The sequence below is a fragment of the Cervus elaphus genome, chromosome 28 (genome assembly GCF_910594005.1).
Source record: "Cervus elaphus chromosome 28, mCerEla1.1, whole genome shotgun sequence".
NCBI classification, from domain to species: domain Eukaryota; kingdom Metazoa; phylum Chordata; class Mammalia; order Artiodactyla; family Cervidae; genus Cervus; species Cervus elaphus.
In genome coordinates this window covers 18,137,149-18,162,682 of record NC_057842.1, presented here as the reverse complement: position 1 = coordinate 18,162,682, position 25,534 = coordinate 18,137,149, and the positions used below count along the sequence as shown (strand labels likewise).

Sequence of the window (25,534 nt, the reverse complement as noted above, 5' to 3'; positions counted from 1 at the left end):
TGCTCTTGGTGAGGTGTCAGTCAGGGAACAGAACATAAAATAATGGTGCATCTCACAGTCCATGTTGTTGTCGATCCATGAATATGGTATACACCATTAGTGAGAAGGGGATGTTGGAGAAAAATACTAGGTTTAAGATCAAGATGTTCCAAGTTCTTGTTGAAGTGGAAACTATGGAACATCTGAATCAGTCTGTTTATGTGAAGTAAATTAACTCAATCCCCAAACATATTGGTCAACTGTGACGTTGCAGTCTTCTGCCTAGGTATTGGGAATGTGCTGATAAATAACGTAGGGCAGGGTGGAGGACCCCGACTCCTTCATGGTTTGCACTTCTCTTGTGTGTGTTGTTCAACCTCCTGTGTGTTTCTGGTTTGTTTCACTAGCATTTAGGTGCTTTTTTCTTGAAAAGTGACAGTGATGGCACTTAGGACCCTGGGTCTCACCCAGCTGGTAGTTTTGTTTCATGCTTATTGGGGTGGGCATGCTGGGATTCTAAGCATGTCTTGACTTACATTTTGTGAGTCTCAGCCTGCATTTCTAAGGAAATTAAGAAGTTGTAAGAAGCCTTCAAGGGGGTATGGGGCTGAGACAGAAGCATGAAGAGACAGAGAAGAGAAATGCTGCAAGGTGGGGCAGGATACAGTCACGGACGTCAAATAATCACCTTTTACATGTCAGACCCTATCTGGAGCTTGTGGTTTGTAGAAGTGGGGTGGTGGCGGGTGGAAAGAGTGGGGATCCAGCCAGGCATGGAGGCATATTTTGGAGATGCTGAGTGAGGGGACCCAAGTCATAGTGGGATTAAAGACAGACATGGCTATAGATTTGGATATAGGGCTGGACTGCAGCACCGAGAGAGGGGAGGGTACAGAGAGAGGCTGAGAGGAAAGCATTGAAGGGATGGAGGTGTAGGAGCATAGAGGTGGAGAGACAGATTCAGGAAGAGACATGTGCAGACTTGAAATGAAAGACAAAGAAAGTTGGTCAAACAGGCAGCTAGAAAGAGTGAGATACATCTCATGTGGCAAGAGAAAAACTCTTCTTTAGTTATCCTCCTCCTTGTCCTTTTTAAGGTAAAGCTTTGTTTGACTTGGGGAAAATTTATTGTTGGATTTGCTCCTAACCATTTGGGCTTCTGTGGGTTTTTTCTTATAAACTTATTGGATGCATAATTTTGAATTATCGTTGTTCTTCACTCTTGTAACCATTTGTTTTGCTATCACATACTTCAGGAAGCATGACACTTTGATTTTAATCTCAACTGATTTAATATTTGATAAACATAAGCTGTACATTTATGGTGAATTATGATTTATTATAGCTGAGCAGCAAGTAAGAGTTTATTTAAATAGAATGGGAGAAAGTTAAATATAAACGAGAAAGAGTTGTTATAAAAATTTAAATTTATCCTATTTTTAAAAAGCCTTCTTAAGAATTCATACCTCGTAGAATCAAAGTGCTTTTGTCATCATAACCAGTTTGTTTAGTTACTTTGCTGCACACCTTTTAAGTTTTCTCCAAGCGACTTCTTGAAAGCTTGTGTGGAAGCTGTAGAGCTTTGTGGTTCAGAATAAATTCTGGTCCTAATTTATCATGCGTCTCCAGTGCCTCTGCCCAGTCCTCGAGACCTGAAACTCAGAGACGTGACTCACAGCACCATGAACGTCCTATGGGAACCCGCGCCTGGAAAAGTGCGTAAATACATAGTTCGCTACAAAACCCCAGAAGAGGAAGCCAAAGAGGTAGGTTGAGGTTGGAAACAGTTTAGAAATATTTGTTTTCCTAGTAGGTTTAATGGAAGAATCTAAACAGGTATAACATGTTTTGAATACTTGTCACTTTATGAACATAATGTTGAAAACTTGTCATATATTAACAAAGCACTATTTGAGTAATGATAATATATTGGACTGTTTTGCATTTAGTTTAGAAATATTTTGCTGTGTGATATTAATCCTAAAACATCATCTCTTAGTAGATAAAGGGTTACAGAATCTAGATGGTATTTCGCTTTCCTCCTGATGCCTAATATGGTGCTCTGCATTCTATGAATGACTGAAAGATTGTCATAACGATGTTCCTAAAAATGAAAGGTAGCAAGGGGATTCAGGAAAGAAGAGGGGGAGTTTGTCTGGGAATGGGGAGGTAGGACAGTTAAATAGGACAGAGAGAAAGTATGAATATAGTGTCAGGAGAGCGTCTCTTTGGCTTTGAACATTTCTGAGTTGATGGTGGGATGAAAAGCTATCTCCATGACAGCCTGCTTCAGAGTGGGAGCAAATTGAGGGGCTTCACCAGCAAATGGGTTTAAAATGTTATGTTCCCCTGAAGGGACACTAATGTAAGCACCTCAGAGGCAGTTTTGCAAGCTAGAAATAGTTTCTGTGAGCACCCAGTTGCAGACTGCGCTGGTCTTCTCAACTGCACGCAAGCTAATTTAGACCTGTGCACATATTTGTTTCATTCTGGGTTTCAATTTTCGGAAGCAGTACAATGACCAGTGGGTCTTATAAGCTAATGTGCAGGAGAATTTTTCTGAAGGAAACGAGGCAGTGACTCTCAGGGAAGTGGGGAGAAAGCGATCAGGTTGTTTGAATTCCTAGGCTGTCATCATTTACCAAACACAGGGCTCTAGTACATACACCGTTTCCACTTTGGAAACTATAAATGGTCTTCAGTTCCTGGACTCTTAGGCAAATTGGAAAACTTTGCTGGTTTTTTTTTTTTTTTTTGTACTGCCGTTCTCATGCTCTCGTGCTGAGAGACACAGCCAACAACAGAAAGATGTCAAAACTAGACTTTGTAAAGATAGTTCCACCGCTCTATTGTAGGTAGAGGTGGACAGGTCACGGGCCAGCACGCCGCTTAAAGACCTCTTCTCACAAACCCTGTACACAGTCAGCGTGTCTGCCGTATACGAAGAGGGGGAGTCTCCCCCAGTGACTGCGCAAGAAACCACCCGTGAGTTTTGCTCATGCTTTAATGATAATTGGGAAATATCACCACATGCTTGTGTCACTAATTGGTTATTTCATTTCTTAAAACTTTAATTTTTTTAATGGAAGTATAGTTGATTTATCATGTTGTGTTAGTTTCAGCGAAGGGATTCAGATTTATATGTACCTCTGTAATATATACTTTAGATATATGTATATTCCTTTCTGGAATCTTTTCCCTCATAGGTATTATAAAATATTGAGTATAGTTCTCTGCGCATTTCTTAGTGTTATTTTTGCCAGAATTTAATAATGTTTGGGATCATAGATTGTTTTTCACTTAGTTACTTCCCATCTTCTATCCATATGTCTATTCCTTTTGTGATAATTTCTCTCCTCTTATTCTACCAGCCACTGTCACTAACTAATTCATTTTCCAGATACTTAACTGGTGTGTGTGTGTTTGTGTAGGGGGATGGAGAGAAAGCATGCTACTTCCACAGTATTTAACTCAATTATTATTGCCTGTCGGTCTTTTCCTGTCTATACCACTTCCCTCTGGCTCCCTCCTAATGAAGTCTGAGACATGTATTTTGCTCAACTTTGAACCTCCAGTTTCTGGCTCAGTGCTTACCACACCATTTTCTAGATAAATTGTGTTTAAGATATTGAAGTCTAGAGCCAGCAGAATTCCCAAGAAATATAATATATAATATATTCAATAATATAATATATTGAATTACATAGGTAATTCAAAATTTTCTAATAGCCACATTAGAAAAGGTAAGGAGAAAAATGAAATTAACTACAATAATGTGTTGCATTTAACCCAGTGTATCCAAAATATTAGCATTTCAAAATTTACCGGTATAATAATTATTAGTGAGATATTTCACATTTTTTTGATAATAATTTTTTTTTTTAATCTGGTGTGTCTTAATTTGGGGCTTCCCTACTGGCTCAGTGGTAAAGAATCTGCCTGCAATGCAGGAGATGCAGGAGACGTGGGTTTGATCCCTGGGTCAGGAAAATCCCCTGGAGGAGGAAATGGCAACCCACTCTAACATTTGTGCCTGGAGAATCCCATGGATAGAGAAGCCTGGTGGGCTACCGCCCATGGAACTGCAGAGTAGGATACGACTGAGTAACTGAGCGTACATGCACACACGTGTCTTAATTTATGCTTTCAGTGCATCTCAACTCAGATGCCACATTTCAAGTACTCGATAGCTACATGTGACTGTTGTCTCCCATGGTGGACAACACAGGTCTAGAGAATTCAAACAACTTGCCCAGCCTCGCCCAGGAAGCTAGTGGTGGGATAAGTGCTATGGTCTAAAACTTTTCCAGCATCTTTATGACCAGAGGATCAGAAACTTCTTCAGTGCCCTGCTCTCTGTACATGATCAACACCTCTTGTCAAATATCACAGCCTCCTATGTAACTTCAGACAGTCTCTACCTCTGCTGTTTTCTTACCATGTGAAATCTCTTAGCAGCTTCAGTTGCCTTCTTGGCATCAGTTCTTACCTGGGAAGGGTAGTGGCTGGAGATGAAAATTTGCCTGTAGGTGCACACTGGCATAAATATAACAGGAATAGTAAAGGGAAGGGAAAGTTCAGGAAGAAACTAGTGAAAGCAGGTAATTTAGCAGACTAAATTAATGCTTGTTTTTAATCCTTAAGATTTCCTAGGAACTTTTAGACACATCCAAAGTGCATCCTTCATGGTTGGTTGGTTCTGCAGTTATGCTTGTCAAAGTGGGACCAGTCTCTTTGTCTCAATGGGCCTTTTCATTGTCATTATTAGAAACAAATTTTTGATAGCTCTGGCTTGTGTGTAGTTGGCTTTGGTTACCAGGAGATAGAAGAATAATTGACAATGAAAGCTCAGAATGGGTGGCAGACGTTCCAAATTGCTTGCGCTGCAAGCTCGCTGGGTTGCCTGGTCAGTAGAAGGGTGAGGGATTTCAGCCATCGTCAGCAGGAACTGCAGGGCTGTTCCTGTCTCTGAATAGAGCTGATACAGTCAGCTTCACGCTGTGTGTCAGGTTAGTAATCTGTAGGAAAAGCTTATCTGTGGGTTACTTAGATCATAAGATTTCATGGACCATGGAGGTTCATGCACTCTCTGATACTCCAGGCTAAAGTTTGGCTTCTGTGTTGCTGTGGAAAAGAGTCCAGGGTTTTCCTTAGATTCTCAAAAAGTGTGAAGGGCAAAACGATGAAGAACCACTGTGTTAGAATAGTATGACTAAATGTTACTTTTTAAGAAAAAAACACCATTTTAATAGACTTAAGTAGTCTGTTATATCCATAAAATACTTGCAGTTCTCAGGGCTCTCTCCCATATTTACTTTCAAATGAACTGAATTTGTAAGATACTTGGTTTTCATGTTGTCAGCCGGTTTCCTCATGTCCGTTAAAATAAAACAAGGCAGTTTTATTATACTGAGTTTGTAGATCACATCCAAACATATAGTCCTGCCTTCTCTCATGACAGACACCGTGCCAGCCCCAACAAACCTACAGATTACTGAAGTAACACCAGAGAGTTTCAGAGGGACTTGGGATCATGGAGCTTCTGATGTGTCTCTCTATAGAATCACCTGGGCGCCTTCAGGAAGCGCAGATAAGATGGAGGTAGTGTTAACTCTTTTTTTTTTTTTTTTAAATATATGACCTTTGTTGCCTGAAAAGCATCATTTCCTACTAGTTACATTTGAGCTCATGGCATGCCTCAAAGCAGGAAGAACATCTGGCTAAATGATGTCAACCAGCTGCTGTGGAGTGTGTGTGCACACAGTGACTTAATCTTGTCTGGGCTTTTTTTTTTCCCCTCTTTCCTGAAGACCATCCTAAATGGAGATGAGAATACTCTGGTGTTTCAAAACCTGAACCCCAACACTCTCTATGAAGTTTCTGTCACCGCCATTTATCCTGATGAGTCAGAAAGCGATGACCTGATTGGCAGTGAGCGTACACGTAGGTGTTTAACTTTCAGTAGGACATTTTTTTTTTTAAATTAACAGAATAGAACTATGGCTGAATTAGTAATATTTTGCCACCTTCTTCTTCTTTTTTTTTTTTTTTAGAGCGTTTGATACCCTTAACAACACAAGGTAAGAATTTAATTTGCTGATTGTATGAGTGACCAAAGAATGAACAAATGAATGAATGAAAAATACCACAAAATCCATTGCAAATAGGCCTTCTGCTTTTACAATAAATTGTAAGGTGTTGATTGGGACCTGTTTTAAACAGGTCTCTCTGGAAGAATTTTGCTCTTTGCTACTATCTGTTAAGGAGTCCTTTGAGACTCAATGACCATCATTTGTTATGGGGTCAGATTTAGTTCTGAGTCTAGAAGTACACAACTCTGTTCATTTCCTTGGGGATGGTGCATATTTGTGGGGGAGGCATTCTTCAGTTTGTTTACTCTATTTCTCAACAATCTTTCCTCAGCTCCAAAGAGTGGCCCACGAAACCTTCAGGTGTACAATGCAACATCTAACAGCTTGACTGTTAAGTGGGATCCTGCAAGTGGTCGTGTGCAGAAATACAGAATCACCTACCAGCCTTCAACAGGGGAAGGCAATGAACAAACGGTAATCTGTTTGGGAAAAAACATACTTGGTTACATTCTTTTTCTCCTCAAGCTCTCACTCCCAGTGTTTAGTTAGTCAGACTTACTGTTTTGAGAGTTATGAAATTTACTGTATTAGTTGGAATTATTTGGCTTTATCCCTAATGGAGTCTCATAGCATCAGGCTTATGCCTCAGTGCATTCATGTTTTCTTAAAAACTATTAGGGCTGGGTTATCCATGAAGATATCTAGATTTTTGAGTCTATTTGTATTTTCATTTCTTATATCTCTGACTTGATCAAGTGTTGAGAGAGTTTGCTAATCTTCCATTTTTCTAATTTTTCTGTTTTTTGCGTGTCATGATGTATGTCTTAGTTCTGATATTTCTTGATCTAGGTACCTGTTCAACCTAACTTATACTATTTATCACGTTTGCATTGATCCAAATGGAGGTTCCTGAGGAAGACAGTAGGACTGTAAACTTGCCCTTCATTTCCTTTATCTTCCAAGCCTTCCCTTATTTAACAGAGCCCTTATCCATTCACTTTGCTTACTTTGAACCTTCTCCAACTTTGTTTTATGAAAGGTGTGGCCCAAACTGTACACATTACCCTGGGTCAGGAAGCAGTGTGATTTTTATTTAGGTAGAGTGATGCTTTCTGATTTATTTCAAATACTTCTTTGGGTGAGGTCTGGCATTTTGTTGACTTTCGCGGGACTGTATTCTTTCCTCACAAAGCCTTGGAGAGAGATGACTTATTAACTTTTAATCATCCGACTCTCTGAGCTCCAGCAAATGGTTCATACCTCTTCCCGTTTTAGAGGCGTTAGGAGGGGTAGACGCTGGCAGTGGTTAAAGGTCTCTGAACCCGCACGGTAACGGGATTGAGCTGAACTAGTGCCGCTTGTGAACCGCTCTGTTGAGGTTTCCGTAGAACCGGAGTTTGGGAGTGTGATACATTTGGATTAAAAATTTCTTAGAATTCATCATAATAAACTAAATACCAAGTGTCATCAAGTGGCTTTTATATAGAATAAGACATTTAAGGGACTGATATTGTAATGGCAGAAACAGAACTTTCACCTGTGCTGGGCCAGATTTAGGTAAAATTTGTCCTTAGCATTTCTGTTCTTGTTGATACTGACCATCTAGCTGCTGCCTCAAGTCTCTTTTTCCTATCCTTCAGCTGTTTGTTGTAAGTAGAAGGAGTGTCCTAAACTTATCCTCTGTAAAGTATTAGCTGACAGTCCCTTAGAGTCTGTTATTCTTAGGAGTATTTGACTTTTAATGCTGGCCCGTAAAATAATCAAAGTAATCAGTAATGGCTTACTAATGCTAGCATTATTTGGGAGAATTGGATGTAAGAAGTAGGCACACTCTTCTGTTTCCTCATGGGGCTAGTTCTACTAAGTGGATGCTTTCAGATTTGTTAAGTATCACATACGTTGATAGCTTGCTCTCATAATCTCAGATACTAAAATTTGTTAAAATTAGCCACTGTGGGCTTCCCTGGTAGCTCAGGCAGTAAAGAATCCGCCTGTAATGCAGGAGACCTGAGTTCCATCTGCGGGTTGGGAAGATCCCCTGGAGGAGAGCATCGTGGCCCACGCCAACATTCTTGCCTGGAGAATCCCCATGGACAGGGGAGCCTGGCGGGCTGCAGTCCATTGGGTCACAGAGAGTCGGACACGACTGAGCGACTAAGCAGTAGTGGTTGAGTTTGCCCCTGTTGAGGAGGAGTGCAGTGACGCACTGAAGTTTTCCCTGAAACTCAGACCACTTGAGTGGATGGGTGCTAAGCGGGGAACATCTGGACCGACCATGGCATGTGCACTCATGGTGGGCAGCATGCCGTTTTCATGCGATTTTAATGAGTCTGGCATAAGCATCTGAATTCGGTAGACTGTTAACAAATAATACAGATTTCCTTTCAACAAGATAACGAGATGGCCTTAAGCAGTGACTCTGTAATCAGAGGATGTTGAGAAAGCTTCATACTGCAAGGCTGGAGTCCTGGGGTGTGGCCTGGCAGAGGGTCCCGACTCGTAGTTTACACAGCTCATGCTGTGAGAGGGGTAGTTTTTGAGGGGAAAACCAAAAGCTTTAGATCTTTTGCTGAATCATTTTAATGTGTTTCTAAAGCAAATAAGAAACATCTGTAAAAAAGGTAAGAATAACACTGAATGGTGTGGCGCCTCCACTATTGTGCAGTTCTTTGCTTTCTTGAAGTTCCTTTGCAGCTCACTTATGATCAATGCCTTTTTTGGGGGAAGAGATCTGTGAAACGTGTTTTGGATGAAATTTCACAGTGCTAGCAGCTAGCACTTTGAAATATCTTTTTAAGGTCACCAGGTTTAAGGCTTAGAATCCTTTTTATGATTGAAGGTACATCTTTTACATTTAAAATTATACCTAAGATATATTTCCAACTTTCACTGTGGGACATGTTTCCAGATCTTGGCAAAGGTCTCTCTATAACTACTCTGTAGAAAGAGCTTTTTTGTAACAGGTTAGTGAGATGGAGAGACAAGGCTGACACTTATCCTTGTTTCGCTCAAGACCACGATAGGAGGACGGCAGAACAGTGTGCTCTTGCAGAAGCTGAAGCCTGACACTCCTTACACCATCACCGTGTCCTCCCTGTATCCGGATGGCGAAGGTGGTCGCATGACAGGAAGAGGCAAGACCAGTAAGTGAACCCAGCATCCTCTGGCTTTAAAAACAAAAAAATTAATTCATTTATTTACTTTTGGCTTTTCTGGGTCTTTGATGCCGCTTGGGCTTTTCTCTAGGTTTGGTGAGCGGGGGCTGCTCTCTATTTGCAATGCTCAGGCTACTCATTGAGGTGGCTTCTCTTGTTGCCAAGCACCAGGGTTCATGGGGTTCAGTGGGGTTCTAGGGCTCGTGGGGTTCAGTAGTTGCAGCTTCCAGGGTCTGGAGCACAGGCTCAGTAGTTGTGATGTGTGTGCTGAGTTTCTCCATGGCATGTAGGATCTTCCCAGATCAGGGATCGAACCCATGTCTCCTGCATTGGCAGGTGGATTCGATACCATTGGGCCACCAGAGAAGCCCAGTCCTGTGGCTTTTTAAATAACCTTCATGGAAATGGAATCATATCTTTCTCTGGAAACGCTGGGGTGACACAGAGCTTTGCTAATCTTTTAAAATGCATGTTGAAAATGGTCTCAATTGTTTTTAATATCCTTGCAATTCTCTGTCTCTGTTCAGGGAAAAAAGACGTTTGTAATCACTCTCTCAGTTCAGTTCAGTTCAGTCGCTCAGTCATGTCCGACTCTTTGTGACCCCATGGACTGCAGCACGCCAGGCCTCCCTGTCTATCACCAACTCCCAGAGCTTGTTCAAACTCATGTCCATTGGGTCGGTATTATTTTCTAGGATAAAGCAAATAAAAACTGCTTTGGAGCCAAAATATCTCTGGAGAGATGAGAGACATACATCAGACGATCACAGACATTCTTTCATTTATTCACTACTTTGACGAATATTTGTAGGGTGCCTACTACAGGGGACCTGCTGTGTTAGGGTTCCTGGGAGACATCAGGGAACCTGGGTTGTGTGTGTGCTGGGTTGTTCGCATCACATCGTGACTGTGTGTGCATTTCAGAACCTTTGAATACCGTGAGGAACCTCAGAGTGTACGACCCTTCCACCGGCAGTTTGAACGTTCGCTGGGACCATGCCGAGGGCAATCCTCGCCAGTACAAGCTCTTCTACGCACCCACAGCAGGGGGGCCGGAGGAACTGGTAATTATTTCCTGTAGGGAAGAATGTGTGTTTGTTTCAACTGCAGCCAAATGGTGCAAAGCAGAGCTAAAGAGTTAAACATTTACCTTAGAGCCTAAGAAGTTCATATTCGTTTAGTAGAACTTGACGGAGGCTAGTAGGTTGGTGCCTCAGTGCCTGGGTGATTGGGGAGTTTTGGGGACAGAGGATTGGAGCTGAGGGAAGTGATAATTCCAGGGAGTTCTAGGAGAGAGTCTAGGATTAGTGTAAGAAGTCTTCTCAAATAGTTCGTCTGGGGGCACATCATTCCGTCCCAGTATTACAGAACTTGCTTCTTGACTTGGTCTTGAGTGATTATATTGAGTATTGTGTCATTCGAAGCATTATTTCCTTTGCAAGTTTTTCAAATCAAGAACTTTACATTTTATTAAAATCTTTAGGTACCAATCCCTGGGAATACCAATTATGCCATTCTTAGGAATCTGCAGCCGGATACCCAATACACCGTTACAGTGGTGCCTGTTTATTCTGAAGGTGATGGAGGACGCACATCAGATACTGGAAGGACCTGTAAGTAAGAAGGCAGAAAATGTAGCTCTTTCATGATACACTTTGCTTCTCAATGTAAAGGCCATATAGGCACATTAAAGAATATTTGGAAAATTCATGATAGAATAAAAATGTAAAAGTTACTCATAGTTTATCATTCAAATGCCACCAACTGTTAATATTTTAGTGTATAAAACAGAAAAGTTATAATGGCATTCTTCTTCTGAAATGGTAATTTCAGAATTTATACATGTGTATATAATGGTCCGTATTCTGTTTCACTGGCAAAAATTCATGAACTTTGCTTTGTGCTTTATGAATTTACGTGGAGCAGTATTTTGTAATGGGCTCTCACAGTGTCAATTTTTGAAATCTGTTCATCACATTTACTTAATCGCACATTTCTCTGGTTTGCTGATGAAGTGCTTTTTGGAGTTGAAAAGCTGAGTGCTTTCATTTGCCATTAACATCCTGAGAAACCAGTTTATAGTGGTTTTACAATTCTTTGTAGTATTGCTTAAAGGCTTTGGGGCATACCTATAAATATTTCTTTGGCTTTAAAAATACACTTGCTGATGGCTAAAAGAGAGCAAGTTCGGATGACTTCTTTTGGCAAAAGATTAGTGGTCTGGAAAGATGATGATATTGGCTAAACTAGAGTTTGGGGTTAATACATGGATTTAACTTGAATGTTTTTCTAAGACCTGGTTGAGGCAGTTAACTGAGAACTGACTGTATCTTTTCTCCTTCCTTTTGCCTTTTATTTTAATCACAGAAGACATTCAGTATCGATTTGCTGAATGAGAAGAAATGAATGGGTGAAGATAGCTATTTGGAATTAGATGGCTTCACCCGTGTTGCCAGGTTTCCCTTAGAAGGCAGAGCTATAAAATCCTCTCTCTCTCCAGTACCTGTGTTGGAAAGCTGAGGCTTCTTTTCAGTTTCTTGTTCCTTGTCTGTTCTTTTATGGCCAGGAGTGCTCAGTCACTTGGTCGTATACTATTCTTTGTGACACCATGGACTGTAGCCCACCAGGCTTCTCTGCACATGGAATTTTCCAGGCAAGAATACTGGAGTGTTTTGCCATTCCTTCTCCAGGGGATCTTCCCCACCCAGGGATTGAACCCATGTCTCTTGCGTCTCCTGCATCGGCAGGTGGATTCTTTACCACTGAGCTACCTGGGAAGCCCGTTTTATGGCCAACCCAGTACTATTGCTTTTACTTGCTTGTTTTTATTGGCAACAACTTTGCTTCCATATAGACCAAAGACATAGTTAGCTAACTTGGACTACATTTGGATTTGAAAATTTTTAACCTGCTTTTGTGTGTGGATAATTAGACGTTTAAGGAGGACAACATTTTATCCTATTGGAGAGTGGAAGTTCTGGAGAAGTGATAACAAAAACTCCACATAGATAAACAAACGTAAGAAATATGTGTTGGCTTTTCTTTCCTCAGTGGTGAGAGGGCTGGCGAGAAATGTCCAAGTGTACAATCCGACACCAAATAACCTGGACGTTCGCTGGGACTCGGCACCTGGCCCAGTTCAGCAGTATCGCATTGTGTATTCGCCTCAGGATGGTACAAGACCCTCCGAATCTGTAAGTCATGCTGTTGCCTTAGAACTTGGCCAGAGAATGCTGCGGATTTCACTGTATCTTCAGCTGTAGTAGTTGCTGGCCCCGGACAATAAGTCAGTTGGTGTGGCACTGGGTCTCCTGGAAACTTTCTTTCTTGATAAGCTTAGTCTCATGTTTGTGCCCTGGTTGGTTGCCTGTGAGAATGCAAGCCATAGACAAGCCTGCATGTAATGCTTAAATGATTGCTTTTGATGAATTAAAGTATTACCTATAGGGTTAGTTAGCAAAAATGAATTTTATTTTAAAAATGAGAATTAGCTATATAAGTTAAAAGCCCCAGTAGTTAATGCAAATCATTGCTCAGTTCAGTTCAGTTCAGTCGCTCAGTCGTGTCTGACTCTTTGCGACACTATGAATCACAGCACGCCAGGCCTCCCTGTCCATCACAAACTCCCGGAGTTTACACAAACTCCATCCAGTCATCTCATCCTCTGTCGTCCCCTTCTCCTCCTGCCCCTAATCCCTCCCAGGTCTTTTCCAATGAGTTATTTCTTTGCATGAGGTGGTCAAAGTATTGGAGTTTCAGCTTCAGCATCAGTCCTTCCAATGAACACCCAGGACTGATCAATATGGGCTTTTGTTATAACATACGCATGTCTTTGTTAAGAAAATACTTTGTTAAAGTTTGTCTCCATTGGCTCTTAACAGATTGCCCAATCTGTCTTCAATTCATAGTACTGTGCTTTTTTTTTTTTTTAAATTAGATTAGTAGAGATCAGAAATTACTAATTTGACTACAAATATGGGCTTCCCAGGTGGTGCAGTTGGTAAAGAAACCACCTGCCAATGCAGGAGACACTGAGATGTGGGTTTGATCCCTGGGTCAGGAAAATCCTCTGGAGTGGGAAAGAGAAACCCACTCCAATATTCTTGCCTGGAAAATTCCATGGGCAGAGGAGCCAGGTGGGCTGTAGTCCACGGGGTAGCAAAGAGTCAGACATAACTGAGCATGCACGCATACCTATGGGAAAGTAAACTTATAAACTAATTTAATTTATAAGTCTTTACAAAATAAACAATGATGCTGAACAAAGATTAAACAAATGAGCAATGGCTGTGTTCTGTAAGAATATTGATTTGCATGTCCCTGTGTGTGTGGTGTATATTCAAACAACTTTGCCCTTACCCATTGAATGGAGTTGCTATTTTAATAGAAAACCTCTGCCCCGCCAGTGTGTGTGTGTGTGTGTGTGTGTGTGTGTATGTGTTGCTTCTCTTATGTGTACCTAACATTCGGGACACTTTTGGTTAACTGTCACAAGCCCTGGATGTTGTATTTGAGAATCTTTTACCATGAACATAAATAGGAGATAATTGAAGTTAGTAAGGGTCCTGTGTGAACTAACGTTTTTTGGAGAGGAAATTTCTGAGGCTCAATTGCATCGAATGCTATGGCTTGGGCATATCCCACGAGGTAGCACAGAAGTCGGTTTCTGCTGTATTGGGCTCCACTTTTGTTGTAAACGTTATTGTGCTGACTAATGAAAGACTTGGTAAGTGTTTGGGTTGTCATCAGAGCTCTGTCTTCAGAGAATCTGGCATGTTCTCCCCTCCAGATTGTGGTGCCAGGAAATACCCACACGGTGCACTTGGAGCAGCTGATTCCGGACACGCCCTATTCTCTGAACATCGTGGCGCTCTACTCGGATGCGGAAGGGAATCCCAGCCCTGGCCAGGGCCGCACATGTGAGGCGCAAATCCTTTCTCCACTGGGTCCTCTTGTGACTCAGGCTGGGAGGCCTGGGGGGGTGTGGGTGGTGAGTGAGGGGTGCTGGGAGCTGCCTAAGTGAAGCATGGATAGCTCTGAATACAGCATTTTCTACTGTTTCTGGTTTCACATGAGAACCATAGATGTCTAGTCCATCACAAGGGAGTAAGCAACTCAGAGAGTGGTGAGGTACCTGCCCTGGGGACATTTCTTTCACACCCACCCTCCACCACGTTCACCATGATGACAGACTGGAAACTAACTGTTGCATTTATTTATTTAGTACCACGAAGTGGACCAAGAAACCTCAGAGTCTTTGGGGAGACCACCAACAGCCTCTCGGTAGCCTGGGATCACGCTGATGGGCCGGTTCAACAATACAGGATCATTTATTCTCCCACTGTTGGTGACCCGATTGATGAATATGTGAGTCTGATTCTCATTCGCCTGAGCATTTTATTTTGTAGTCTCTTACCTGTTGAAGGGTGAACTTCAGCTTTCCTCTTTAGGAAGTTCTGTGATCACAGTTGCATTCTTGTCTCTTGTGAGACGGTCACATTTTGTATGACTTTCTCTGACGTGATATTAGAGCAGCTGCCTGTGCCTAGCATGGCCTCCCCCACCACAGCCTATCAGTGTCTTTGGGCTCATTTCTTTTCTAAAGACAGGTTGAAAGATTTGTCTTCTCTAATGCGTATATTTTTATTCTATCATGAATTTTCCAAATATTCAGGTAATGTGACTCTTTAAATCTTAACCTTGCTTTAAATATAATTTCTCCACAATATCTCCCTTCAATCGTTGCTGTTTAGTCGCTAAGTCATGTGTGACTCTTTACAACCCCATGGACTGTAGCCCACCAGACTCCTCTGTCCTTGGGATTCTCCAGGCAAGAATACTGGAGTGGGTTGCCATTTCCTTCTCCAGGGGATCTTCCTGACCCGGGGACCGAATGCATTTCCTACACTGGCAGGCAGGGTCTTTCTCGCTGAGTCAGCAGGCTAATCAAGCGGTCTTTTCTCTGAATTGAACATTTTTGGGTACACTTTAGTTTTTGAGTATACATACTCTCATTTTAGTCTTAAACTTTTTTGAGTGTCGTATTTTGTCACTCTAGAACCCCATTCAAGTTTCTTCAAGCTTCTTCCTAGTTCTCAGTGTGTATATCCATCCATTACAGAGGGACGAACTCACTACTTTCTTTAAAGTTTAATGGTTAATTGATGTGATAGGTTAGTAGAATATGACACAGAATGTTGATTGTAAGGCAGTGAAGTCTGTGCTTTGTAGCCATTTTGTCACAAGTATCTTCTTTGACTCAATGGACATGAGTTTGAGCAAACTGCGGGAGATGGTGAAGGACAGGGAAGCCTGGCATGCTCCAGTCCATGGGGTAGCAAAGAGTTGGACATGGCTTAACGACTGAAAAACAGCAATCGTCTTTGATAGTTCTTCCTTCATGATCCCCATGTTGTATCATTTTTTATCTACTTGAACTTGAAATATTAAACTCGAATTCAAGCCCCTATTTTTATTAATCAGAAAGTCACATAACTGTCTTTCAGTTTCTGCCCAAGATGAGATAAGCAGTATTACCACACTTAGTTTGCTAAAGCAGAGAGGCTCATGCTTTAGTGTTTATTCAGCTTTACCACGGACAAATATGCAATTTCCTGTCTTTTTCTGAAGACACTAAAAATGTAATTTCCCCCCACTTCACCGTTTGGATTTAGGGGACACCAGGTTGGAATTCACTGGTTTAAGTGATCCCTGTTGTTTGTAGAAGCAGAGCATAGGGTTGGAAGGGAGATTGAGAGCTCTGTCTTCATTTCCTCTTCATGGGGGCAGTTGAATGCATCTTCCATTTCCTCTTTTTCGCCTAGCTCATATCAGCCAAACTGATCCTCTTGAGGACAGAACCTGAGTCTCCTTTTGCTCCCTGGTGTGCTCCCGTGGCGGGTGTCACGCCTGGCCCGTGGGGGGCCCCGGGTGCACGTGTGTGGAGGGAGCACCATTAAACTGACACAGAGGGGTGGGTGAGAAGGGACAGGGGCACAGCGATGCATGGTCACGTGTGTGCGAGATGCTGCCTTTCTTTCTCAAGGCTTCCTTCCTTCTGAGAGGCTGAGCCACAGGACAGGGATGTGGCTGATGTAGGATTTGAGCTGAGATGTACCTGACTCTAAAACCATTCCCCTTGCTGTTTGGCGGCAGGGAAGACAGTTTGCCCCACTGTGAACACTGTACAACAAGAAGGAACCAGGGAGAAAACATTGCTGTTTATGGGAATACATATTGATCTGAAAATCCTCTAGCTGGTAATAACCTCATAATTTAACTTCCCCTGCAGACCACTGTCCCAGGAAGAAGAAACAACGTAATTCTCCAGCCCCTGCAGCCGGATACCCCCTATAAAATTACCATTATTCCCGTTTATGAAGATGGAGATGGTGCCCATTTGATAGGAAATGGAAGAACTGGTAAATGTCTTCTACCTTTCATAATCTTTAAACTTGGTGGGCTTTGAGTAGCTGCATCTCAGATACTGTTTTAATACTGCATCAACATTTGTGTCATACATTGCATTTTGGCAAAATGATATGACAACAGAATGTGTTTTTAAGTTTTTAAAGGTCCACTAGAAGAAGGAAAATGAGACACAAGCCTGCGTATTTTTCTTTGCTTGAGACAGCTTTATCCTTTGGAAGGCCACCGGCTAGTCACTGAATAATGTTTTAGTTTGTCTGGTGTCAGTCATGGCTGTGGCTGTTAATCAATTAAGTGTCAGTAAAAAACACCAGGTCACCACTGAATTTGTCATAAAAAGCAAGATGACTAGTAGTCATCTGCCTTTACAAAGTTAGGTTTTAAAAAAATTTTTTTTTCTGTTGTTCAGTTCAGTTCAGTTGCTCAGTCATGTCTGACTCTTTGCGACCCCATGGACTGCAGCACACCAGGCCTCCCTGTCCATCACCAGTTCCCGGAGTTTACTCAAACTCATGTCCATTGAGTCAGTGATGCCATCCAATCATCTCATCGTCTGTCACCCCCTTCTCCTCCTGCCCTCAATCTTTCCCAGCATCAAGGTCTTTTTCAATGAGTCAGTTCTTCGCATCTGGTGACCAAAGTATTGGAGTTTCAGCTTCAGCATCAGTTCTTCCAATGAATATTCAGGACGGATTTCCTTTAGGATGGATTGGTTGGATCTCCTTGCAGTCCAAGGAACTCTCAAGAGTCTTCTCCAACACCACAGTTCAAAAGCATCAATTCTTCGGCGCTCAGCCTTCTTTATAGTCCTAAGTCATTTACAGAGAATTACCAGGATTCAGGTGTTTTTTCTAGCCCACATGGGTGGCAGTTTCTTATGATTTAGATTACAAGTTCTCTAGTTCAGTAGCTGGAATCACCTGAGGACCCTTAGAAAGGCTTACTCCTTGGCACCACCCACAGAGACACTGGCGTAGTCGGTCTAGATGTGGCCTGGACCTGCTGAAGTTGTAGTGCGTAGCCAATGCTGAGAGTCTCTAGCTGAGCTTGGAGGCAGGCTGGCTGTCAGTATGCTGGGTTCTGTTAACTGGGCGACATTGCTAAAACTTTTTTTCCACTTCATTCAGCAAAAATCCCCTTAAGTAACATGATTTCAGGGTCCTTGCCTCACTTAATTGCCCAGACTCTTTCTCTGCTTAACCGATCTTGACAACATTACAGGATTTGGGAGAGGAAACATTTGAAAGCTCCCGAGAGAAAAGCAGGACCAGTGTTTCAGCTCAGTCTCTGGAGGCCAGGAATTTGTATTTCTCGACACTTGTTGCCTACAGAACTGAGTCAACAGAGACTCTGTTTAGCGACTCAAGATAATTTTAATTGAACAATTTCCAATTTTCACTCCTGCCTGAGGTTTCAGAATATATTTAGATACTTTTCTGGAGGAAATGCCATATTTCAGAATGTTGTGCTTAATCACAGAACATGAAAAATCTAGATCATGAGTTTTCTAGGAAGGGCCAAAGCCACTTCTGGTTTCTGTTACTAAAACAGTTTTTTTAAGTTGAAGTCCTTATGTGTGTAATGCTATGAATAATAACTCAGTGGCTGACTATCATGCTGTTTCACAACATTGCTCTTATTGGGAGTGGAGTTAGCTTGAGCTCTGGAAGCCTGAGGATTTTCTCTAGGTCTTGTTGGTAGAGGTTATAACGGTGCTGGGCAAGAACCTTGTTTTAGTCATTAGCTAGCTGTGTAGTCTTGGACAAACCATAGTTTATTTTTGTGATAAGATGGTTGGGCTAGATAGTCTCAAAATTGCTTTTTTTGGTCTAAGAATCTTTGATCTATAACATTCAAAAACTGGTATGAGATGTATTTTAGTCTCTATGATTCTGCATCATATAACATACTGGTTCGGAAATCACCAGTTCCTGAGTCCGTTTGATTTGCTGTCGGAATTTGGAAAATTTCCAAGCTTTCTGTTGAACACTTCAGTGCTTATTAATTGTTTTTTGGATCAGAACATTATGGGATATATTAATATGCTTTCATGGGGCTACACTGCCAACATTCATAGTCAATACTCACTAAGTTCTATGCTTAATGTTTGTTAGTCCTTGTTTGTCAATAAAAGGTCAGTAATGTGTGCCAATGTTTGTTTTCAGTGGGATTACTTCCTCCTCAGAACATACACATCTCTGATGAGTGGTATACCAGATTCAGGGTGTCCTGGGATCCTTCACCCTCTCCTGTTCTTGGATATAAAATTGTGTATAAGCCAGCAGGTAAGGAAACACCTTTGTCATCTTAAAAATGCATTAGAGGGTTATTTGCGTATGAGGGTGTTTTTAATTGCATCCTCCATTAGATTCTCCTGATAGTTCAGTTATCACATCAAGTTCTCTCCTACCAAAGGTAACATTTCTGGAAATAGTATTTAAGCCAGTGGTTTAAAGTATTATTGTTACTATGGGTTTAGATGTTACTCCCATTAATTTGCATGACTAAGATGTCTGATCTGGTTCATAAAATTCCACAAATTGAAATTGTGTTCAGACAACCTATATGTTATTATGCTTGTGAAATAATGGGTGCATAAACAATATAAACTGTATTTCTGTATTTTCCCATTATGTCAAGGTATTCTTCCATTTGGGGCATGTGCATTTTAATTTATTCACAACAGGCTTGCTTTTCAACTTCCCGCTGACACTTTCACCTAAATGGATATCCTCTCTATTAAATTATTTGCCATCTTTGTTTCCATATTCTATCTATATGTTTAGCAAAATGGAATAAATATACTCTTTGTGCTAAATTTGCTGAGGTATCTTCCATGTGCCCAAGAAGGGTGTGAACCAGAAAAAGGAAAAGGAGAGAAGGCAAATGTCAGGATATGTGAGCTGTGTAAGAAGCAAAGAGAGAACTTCAAAGTGGAGGAATGGGATGCAAGACAGATGTTCTTAAATCATCTCTACAACAGAAAAAATGTTAACTGAGTACCTAGTTAATGTTAACATAGTACCTACAGTACTATGCTGGCAAAGTGAGGCTTAAGAGAAGAAACTTGAGAGTCTAGAGTAGTTGACTGTGTGATGATTTATTCATTAAATGAACATTAATTGCACACATGCTGCATTCATTAGCACACATGATAGGTATTGTGCTACACTTTGAGAATAACAAGAAAAGGATTGTCTCTGCCTACAGTTTTGTATTCACCATATAATGTAGCATGTATTACAGGGAGCAAGTGCATAAGGGCTATGAAATCAATAGTGTTCATACTATCGTTTAAGTCACTTGATTATAAGAAAAAATTGAGACTAAGGATCACATATTTCCCTGTATTTTTGTGATTGTAATAAAAGGTTCCAATGAGCCCATGGAAGTCTTTGTTGGAGAAGTGACATCGTACACATTACACAATCTCAACCCCAGTACCACCTATGACGTGAATGTCTATGCTCAGTATGATTCTGGACTCAGTGTTCCTCTGACCGACCAAGGCACGACATGTGAGTCACGTAGCTTTTTGTGGTTGTAAGAAAAAGTGTCATATAAATGATCAGACCAGTCTGTTTTAATTTTCTTTCTTAACATGCATGTTTCCTCAGCATTGAGTAGGTAATCCTTTTGTGTCCAGCTAAACAAATACTTGGGCCATATAATCAAAATTACAAAATGTGTATGTTGAGATATGTTTATTTCATATAAAATACATTTAAAATATTGAAAGATAAAAATTTTGGAAGTATTATTTCATCCATGAATAATATGTAAGATCACAGAGTTGAGAACTATGTGGTTTTTCTTGACATTTGATGTTAAACACGGGCTTCATAGGTGGTTCAGTGGTAAAGAAGCCACCTGGCAATGCAGGAGATGTGAGAGACACAGTTCAACCCCTGGGTTGGGAAGATCCGCTGGAGCGGGAAAAGGCAACCCATTCCAGTATCCTTGCCTGGAAAATTCCATGGACACAGGAGCCTGGTGGACTACAGTCCATGTGGTCACAAACTCACACCTGGGTGACTAAGTAAACATATGCACAGTTGAAAGTTTTCCTGTAAATGTCATGATTACTGATTCAGCCCACAGATAGATTTTGTTATCATCAAATGCTTTAATGACTATTTTAAGAACTTAGCAGATAGAATTTCAGAAAAAATTCTCATTATATTTCATGAGATCTTGGACATTCATTGTGTTGAGAGGGGCTACAGACAGACCTCGTTTTACTGCACTTGGCTTTATTGCACTTTGCAGATGCTGCATTTTCTATAAATTGAAGTTCTGTGGCAACCTGGCACGGAGCAAGTCTACTGGTGCCATTTTTCCATCAACATTTGCTCACTTCATGTCTCTGTGTCACATTTGGTGGTTCTTGAAATATTTCAAACTTTCTCATTATTATTCTGTTTGATATGGTGATCTGAGATCAGTGGTCTTTGGTGTTACTATTGCAAAAAGATTACAGTTAGCTGAAGGCTCAGATGATGGTTAATGTTTTTAGCAATCAAGTATTTTTAACGAAGGTATGAACGTTACTTTTTTAATACAAAAAGCTGCTTCACACTTAATATACTATGGTATGGTATATGTGTATAGTGTATAACTTTTATATGCTCTGGAAAGTCAAAATATTCATGCCACTCATTTACTGAACCAATAGTTGCTTTATTCTGGTGGTCTGGAACCGAACCTGCAGTATCTCAGAGATATGCCTGAATGTGGAATTTCCTTCTCTTGAAAATCAGTGATAGAAAGGGAGATCAATTTTGACTGTACCATATTTTCATGTTGGTTTCATGTATATTTCTTAATAAGGAAACACTGTGAGACTTTAGGCATTACGTTTTTCAGCCACAAAGAAAGTTTTAAAATTGTGCTAGGATTAAAAGTATGCTTTTTGCCTTTGTTTAGGAAGTAAGTCTATTTCTTTCTGCCTTTCTTTTGTAGTATATTTGAATGTGACAGATCTGAAAACTTACCAAGTCGGGTGGGATACATTCTGTGTCAGATGGTTGGCTCATCGAGCAGCTACTTCCTACAGACTAAAACTAAGCCCCGCAGATGGTACGTGTACAAAACAAAACAAAACAAAAATACCTGGAGCACATAGTTGTCACATTTTAAACTTTAGTAAAGATGTTATTTTGGTTATAAAATGATGCATCAAAATGCCTTTAAATATAACTACTGACAATGCTGGCATTGTCCTAACCAGGAACCAGAGGGCAGGAAATCACAGTGCGTGGATCAGAAACCAGTCACTGCTTCACTGACCTGTCACCGGAAACTGATTACAGCGTCACTGTCTTTGTGCAAACACCAAATCTTGAGGGACCAGGTGTCTCGGTCAAAGAACGTACTAGTAAGTGCCTGAGTAATCTGGGGAGTCTCTGTAAGGCTTCAGAATAGGATGCTCTGGGTGCGGGAGGCTGAAGTGACTCCTGCGTGGACACTTCTCCTTGTGAGCAGCAATAGTGACGTGATGGCAGATCCTTGAGGTGGGCCTGTGGCCGGTTGATCCCTGTGGCCGTCTCAACACCCTTATCTGCAGCAAACCTGTGCTGCCCCTGCTAGGCTTGGTATAATCATAAGGAAAGACCTCAAGGAGGGAGCTGGCTCTAGCAAACAGTGAGAAGGCGAATATGTGTTGCATTAGTGACCTTTGCCCTTTCTTCCTCTGATTCTGGGCTTCAGTTCCTGCTGCAGTCAATACTGAGTGTCTGCCAATGGTACCAAATTTGGATGAAATGGAATTCCCAGCGTCAGTGCCAGGGAGACCTAATTTGTTGTTGAGGGCTTAAATGGCTCTTAAGATTTACTTTCTGTGATGTGAAATATGCACTTGTTGTGGTTTTCTCATTATTCTTTTAAATTCTAGCCTTAAAACCAACAGAAGCCCCTACAGAGCCACCCACACCCCCTCCTCCTCCTACAATTCCACCAGCCCGGGAAGGTAAGTGATGCTGTCAAGTCAATGCATTCAGCTGATGGGGACTGAGCTCCTTCTTACTTATGCAGCCTGTACATCATTTACAGTTGATATAGGACATTTCTGATTTATTATTCCTGCTGAAGTGTTTTTCGATCAAAGGCAAAGATTACCGGTCATTGGCTCTTCCCACGCTCCAGACACATTTTGGTGTGACTAAAATCAATCATAAACCACTGCAGCTCTTCAGTGGAACTCTGTTTCCTCAGTTTTGCAGATGAAGGTCTAGTGATGCCTTATATAATCCATAGTCACATGGTGGGCATTTCTTTCTTCTGGCTGTTGGCATCAAAAAGCACTGGGAACCTTTGGGGCTAAATCTGCAATGTAACTCCTGTGGCCTTTGACTTTGGAATTCCTGGCTTCTGACCTGAGAGGCCCTGAATTACACAAAGCTGAAAAATTTCCATTCACCAAAGTTGGAGGCATAATTGTCACTTGCAGAGAACTGGTAAAAAGACACATACTGACCTATTCCTACTGGTCTCTCTGTAATTTGGGGCAGCGCTCAGCGTTTCATCCAATTAAGTTTCAGGTGACAGAGGATGAGATGGTTGGATGAGTCATGGACATGAGTTTGAGCAAGCTCTAGGAGGTAGTGAAGGACAGGAAAGCTGGTGTGCTGCAGTCTGTGGGGTTGCAGAGTCGGACATGACTAAGCGACTGAATAGCAAATTAACTACTGGTTTATTCTTTTCCTACATTCTGTTTCCAGCATTTAACTGAAAGCATTTCAGACTTTAAAGGTTTTTTTTTTTTTTTTTTAAATCCTGGAAGACTTAGAAGGCTATGATTTTATCTTAGCCTTTTTGATATGATTTTATCAAGTCTATTAAAAAAGTAAAATTAAAAATGTGTTATTATAGGATAAAATAGTAATGAGTTTCTTTAAGTTAAACTTTTGAAAGGAATTCAATAAGTAATTTTGGCTTAAAGACATGCTAAGGTCTTAATAGACGTTAAATTTTATTTTAGAGGAGTTAAATTTTAGAGCAGTTTTAGGTTCATAGCAAATTTGAACTGAAAGTACATGTAGGTCCCAGACATGCCCTACCTCCTCCCATCCAAACCTCCCCCAACCCTTAACATCCCCCTGCTGCCAGAGTGGTATGTTTGTTACATCCTGTGAACCTATATTGGCACATCATTATCATCCAAAGTCCATATTTACATTAGGATTCATTCCTGGTGTTAAATATTCTGCACATTAAATTTTTGTCACTAAAATGTTGTTAAATTCTTATTTTCAGGATTTTTTTAATCCTTCAAGTCTAAAGATTTAAAGATGTTTCTTTATTTTATCCCCCCCGCCCTTTCCTCCTTCCATATGATACTGGTGGCTTAAGTTAAAATTTAAAAGACACCTTATCTGCATCAAGTCTTTGATAATTATATATAGAATCTCCAAACCCACTGATGACTCAAGTGGTCAATTATTCTGTGAATAATTGTTTTTAATTTGATTTCCTCCACATTTATTGTTTGAAGCTACTTGAATTATTCTATATGGAGGGAGTCTGTGTTTGCAGAGTGAATGTGAGCAGGTGGAGTAATTCTAGAGCAGAGATTGAGAGCACTTCTCAAACTTTCCTGTTCACTCGGATCATCTGGCATGTTGCCACTGCGGATTCTGATTCAGGAAGTCTGGGGTGGGGCCCAGCACTCTGCATTTCTATCAAGTTCCCACATGATGCCATTACTGCTGGAACCACAGGGGAATAAATAGCAGGGTGTTAGATTACATTTCTCAGTTTTGTAACTTCACTTGAATGAAAGAATTTATGAGATTTGGGGCTTCTTTTGTGTTTTCTCCCCCAGTGTGCAAAGGGGCCAAAGCAGATATTGTATTCTTGACCGATGCTTCCTGGAGTATTGGGGATGATAATTTTAACAAAGTTGTAAAATTCATCTTCAATACCGTGGGAGGCTTTGATGAAATCAGTCCTGCAGGAATTCAGGTGGGTGTCGTATCAAAGGTTATTCATCTGTAATGTCTTGCTGTTTCCTCCAAACTTCTTAAGTACAAAGACTTTTCAGTATAAACTCCGTTTTGACTTTGTTTGCTATTCTCTTTCTTTATACATATACCTCTGGGAAGGGCTTGGGTGTAAATGATAAAGTGAATAGAAAAAAATAAGTATTCCTCTAGGTATACTCTTGGCTAAATGATGTTCTTGTTGAAGAATTTAGGGAATTCTAACTCTTAACTTGCAGCCTAAAACTTCTGACAAGGATCTGTTTTCACAAAAGATCATTTTGTATTCTGGAAGTTAAATGCATTGTAACTGTCCTACCCTGTTAACTCAGAAGATCTAGGGATGATTAGTGACTGGTGGGGGTGTGGAACCCTGCTGTCCCCTCTGTCATGACACTCAGGGCCAGTGGCTCTGTTACTTATAATTCAGATTCTGCAACCTTGAAGACCCACTTCAATTCCACCCTTTCTGGGGAAGTTTCCTTGACAGTCTTAGGCATTCCAGACTCCTGAAGGGTTCTGTTCGTATTGCTCTTGTGGCCCATACCACTTTATATTGTCATTATTTGTGTGTTTCTGTGCTGTCTAAATCATTTACTCCTAAAGGCAAGAGACTATATTGTTTTATTATTTTTTTTGAATTTTGTTCTTTCCTTCCACATTTCTCTTGGTGAGTTTTCTTCTTTATTTTGGCTGTTTGTACCTCTTCATTGTGACATCTTAGAGATGTTATGAAAATAAGAGCTTTTGACATAAACCACAAATAATTCTGCAAACAAATCATGTCTTCTTTTATGGAATAATGTTTTATGGAATATATTAAATTTCAAATCCCCAAATAATCCTGTGGATGTTATTCCAACCCAAGATGAGTAAAATGTCAGGCTAGTTATGTTCTTAA

The 25,534-nt window shown here is 40.9% G+C and overlaps 1 protein-coding gene across 3 annotated transcripts in view; it reads left to right on the top strand.

Annotated features, from left to right (window-relative positions):
* COL12A1 (collagen type XII alpha 1 chain) overlaps positions 1–25,534 on the top strand; it is a 117,414-nt gene that overhangs the window by 55,476 nt on the left and 36,404 nt on the right. For all 3 annotated transcript variants that reach the window (XM_043889868.1, XM_043889866.1, XM_043889867.1), the window contains 19 exons: positions 1,609–1,745; positions 2,835–2,964; positions 5,441–5,580; positions 5,790–5,922; positions 6,033–6,059; positions 6,403–6,545; positions 9,085–9,214; positions 10,151–10,290; positions 10,710–10,839; positions 12,278–12,420; positions 14,016–14,145; positions 14,451–14,593; positions 16,518–16,647; positions 18,820–18,939; positions 20,026–20,172; positions 21,617–21,733; positions 21,885–22,031; positions 22,548–22,622; positions 24,477–24,616. In XM_043889868.1, the coding sequence (XP_043745803.1) occupies positions 1,609–1,745; positions 2,835–2,964; positions 5,441–5,580; positions 5,790–5,922; positions 6,033–6,059; positions 6,403–6,545; positions 9,085–9,214; positions 10,151–10,290; positions 10,710–10,839; positions 12,278–12,420; positions 14,016–14,145; positions 14,451–14,593; positions 16,518–16,647; positions 18,820–18,939; positions 20,026–20,172; positions 21,617–21,733; positions 21,885–22,031; positions 22,548–22,622; positions 24,477–24,616 (2,402 nt within the window). The remainder of the gene's footprint in view (positions 1–1,608; positions 1,746–2,834; positions 2,965–5,440; positions 5,581–5,789; positions 5,923–6,032; positions 6,060–6,402; positions 6,546–9,084; positions 9,215–10,150; positions 10,291–10,709; positions 10,840–12,277; positions 12,421–14,015; positions 14,146–14,450; positions 14,594–16,517; positions 16,648–18,819; positions 18,940–20,025; positions 20,173–21,616; positions 21,734–21,884; positions 22,032–22,547; positions 22,623–24,476; positions 24,617–25,534) is intronic.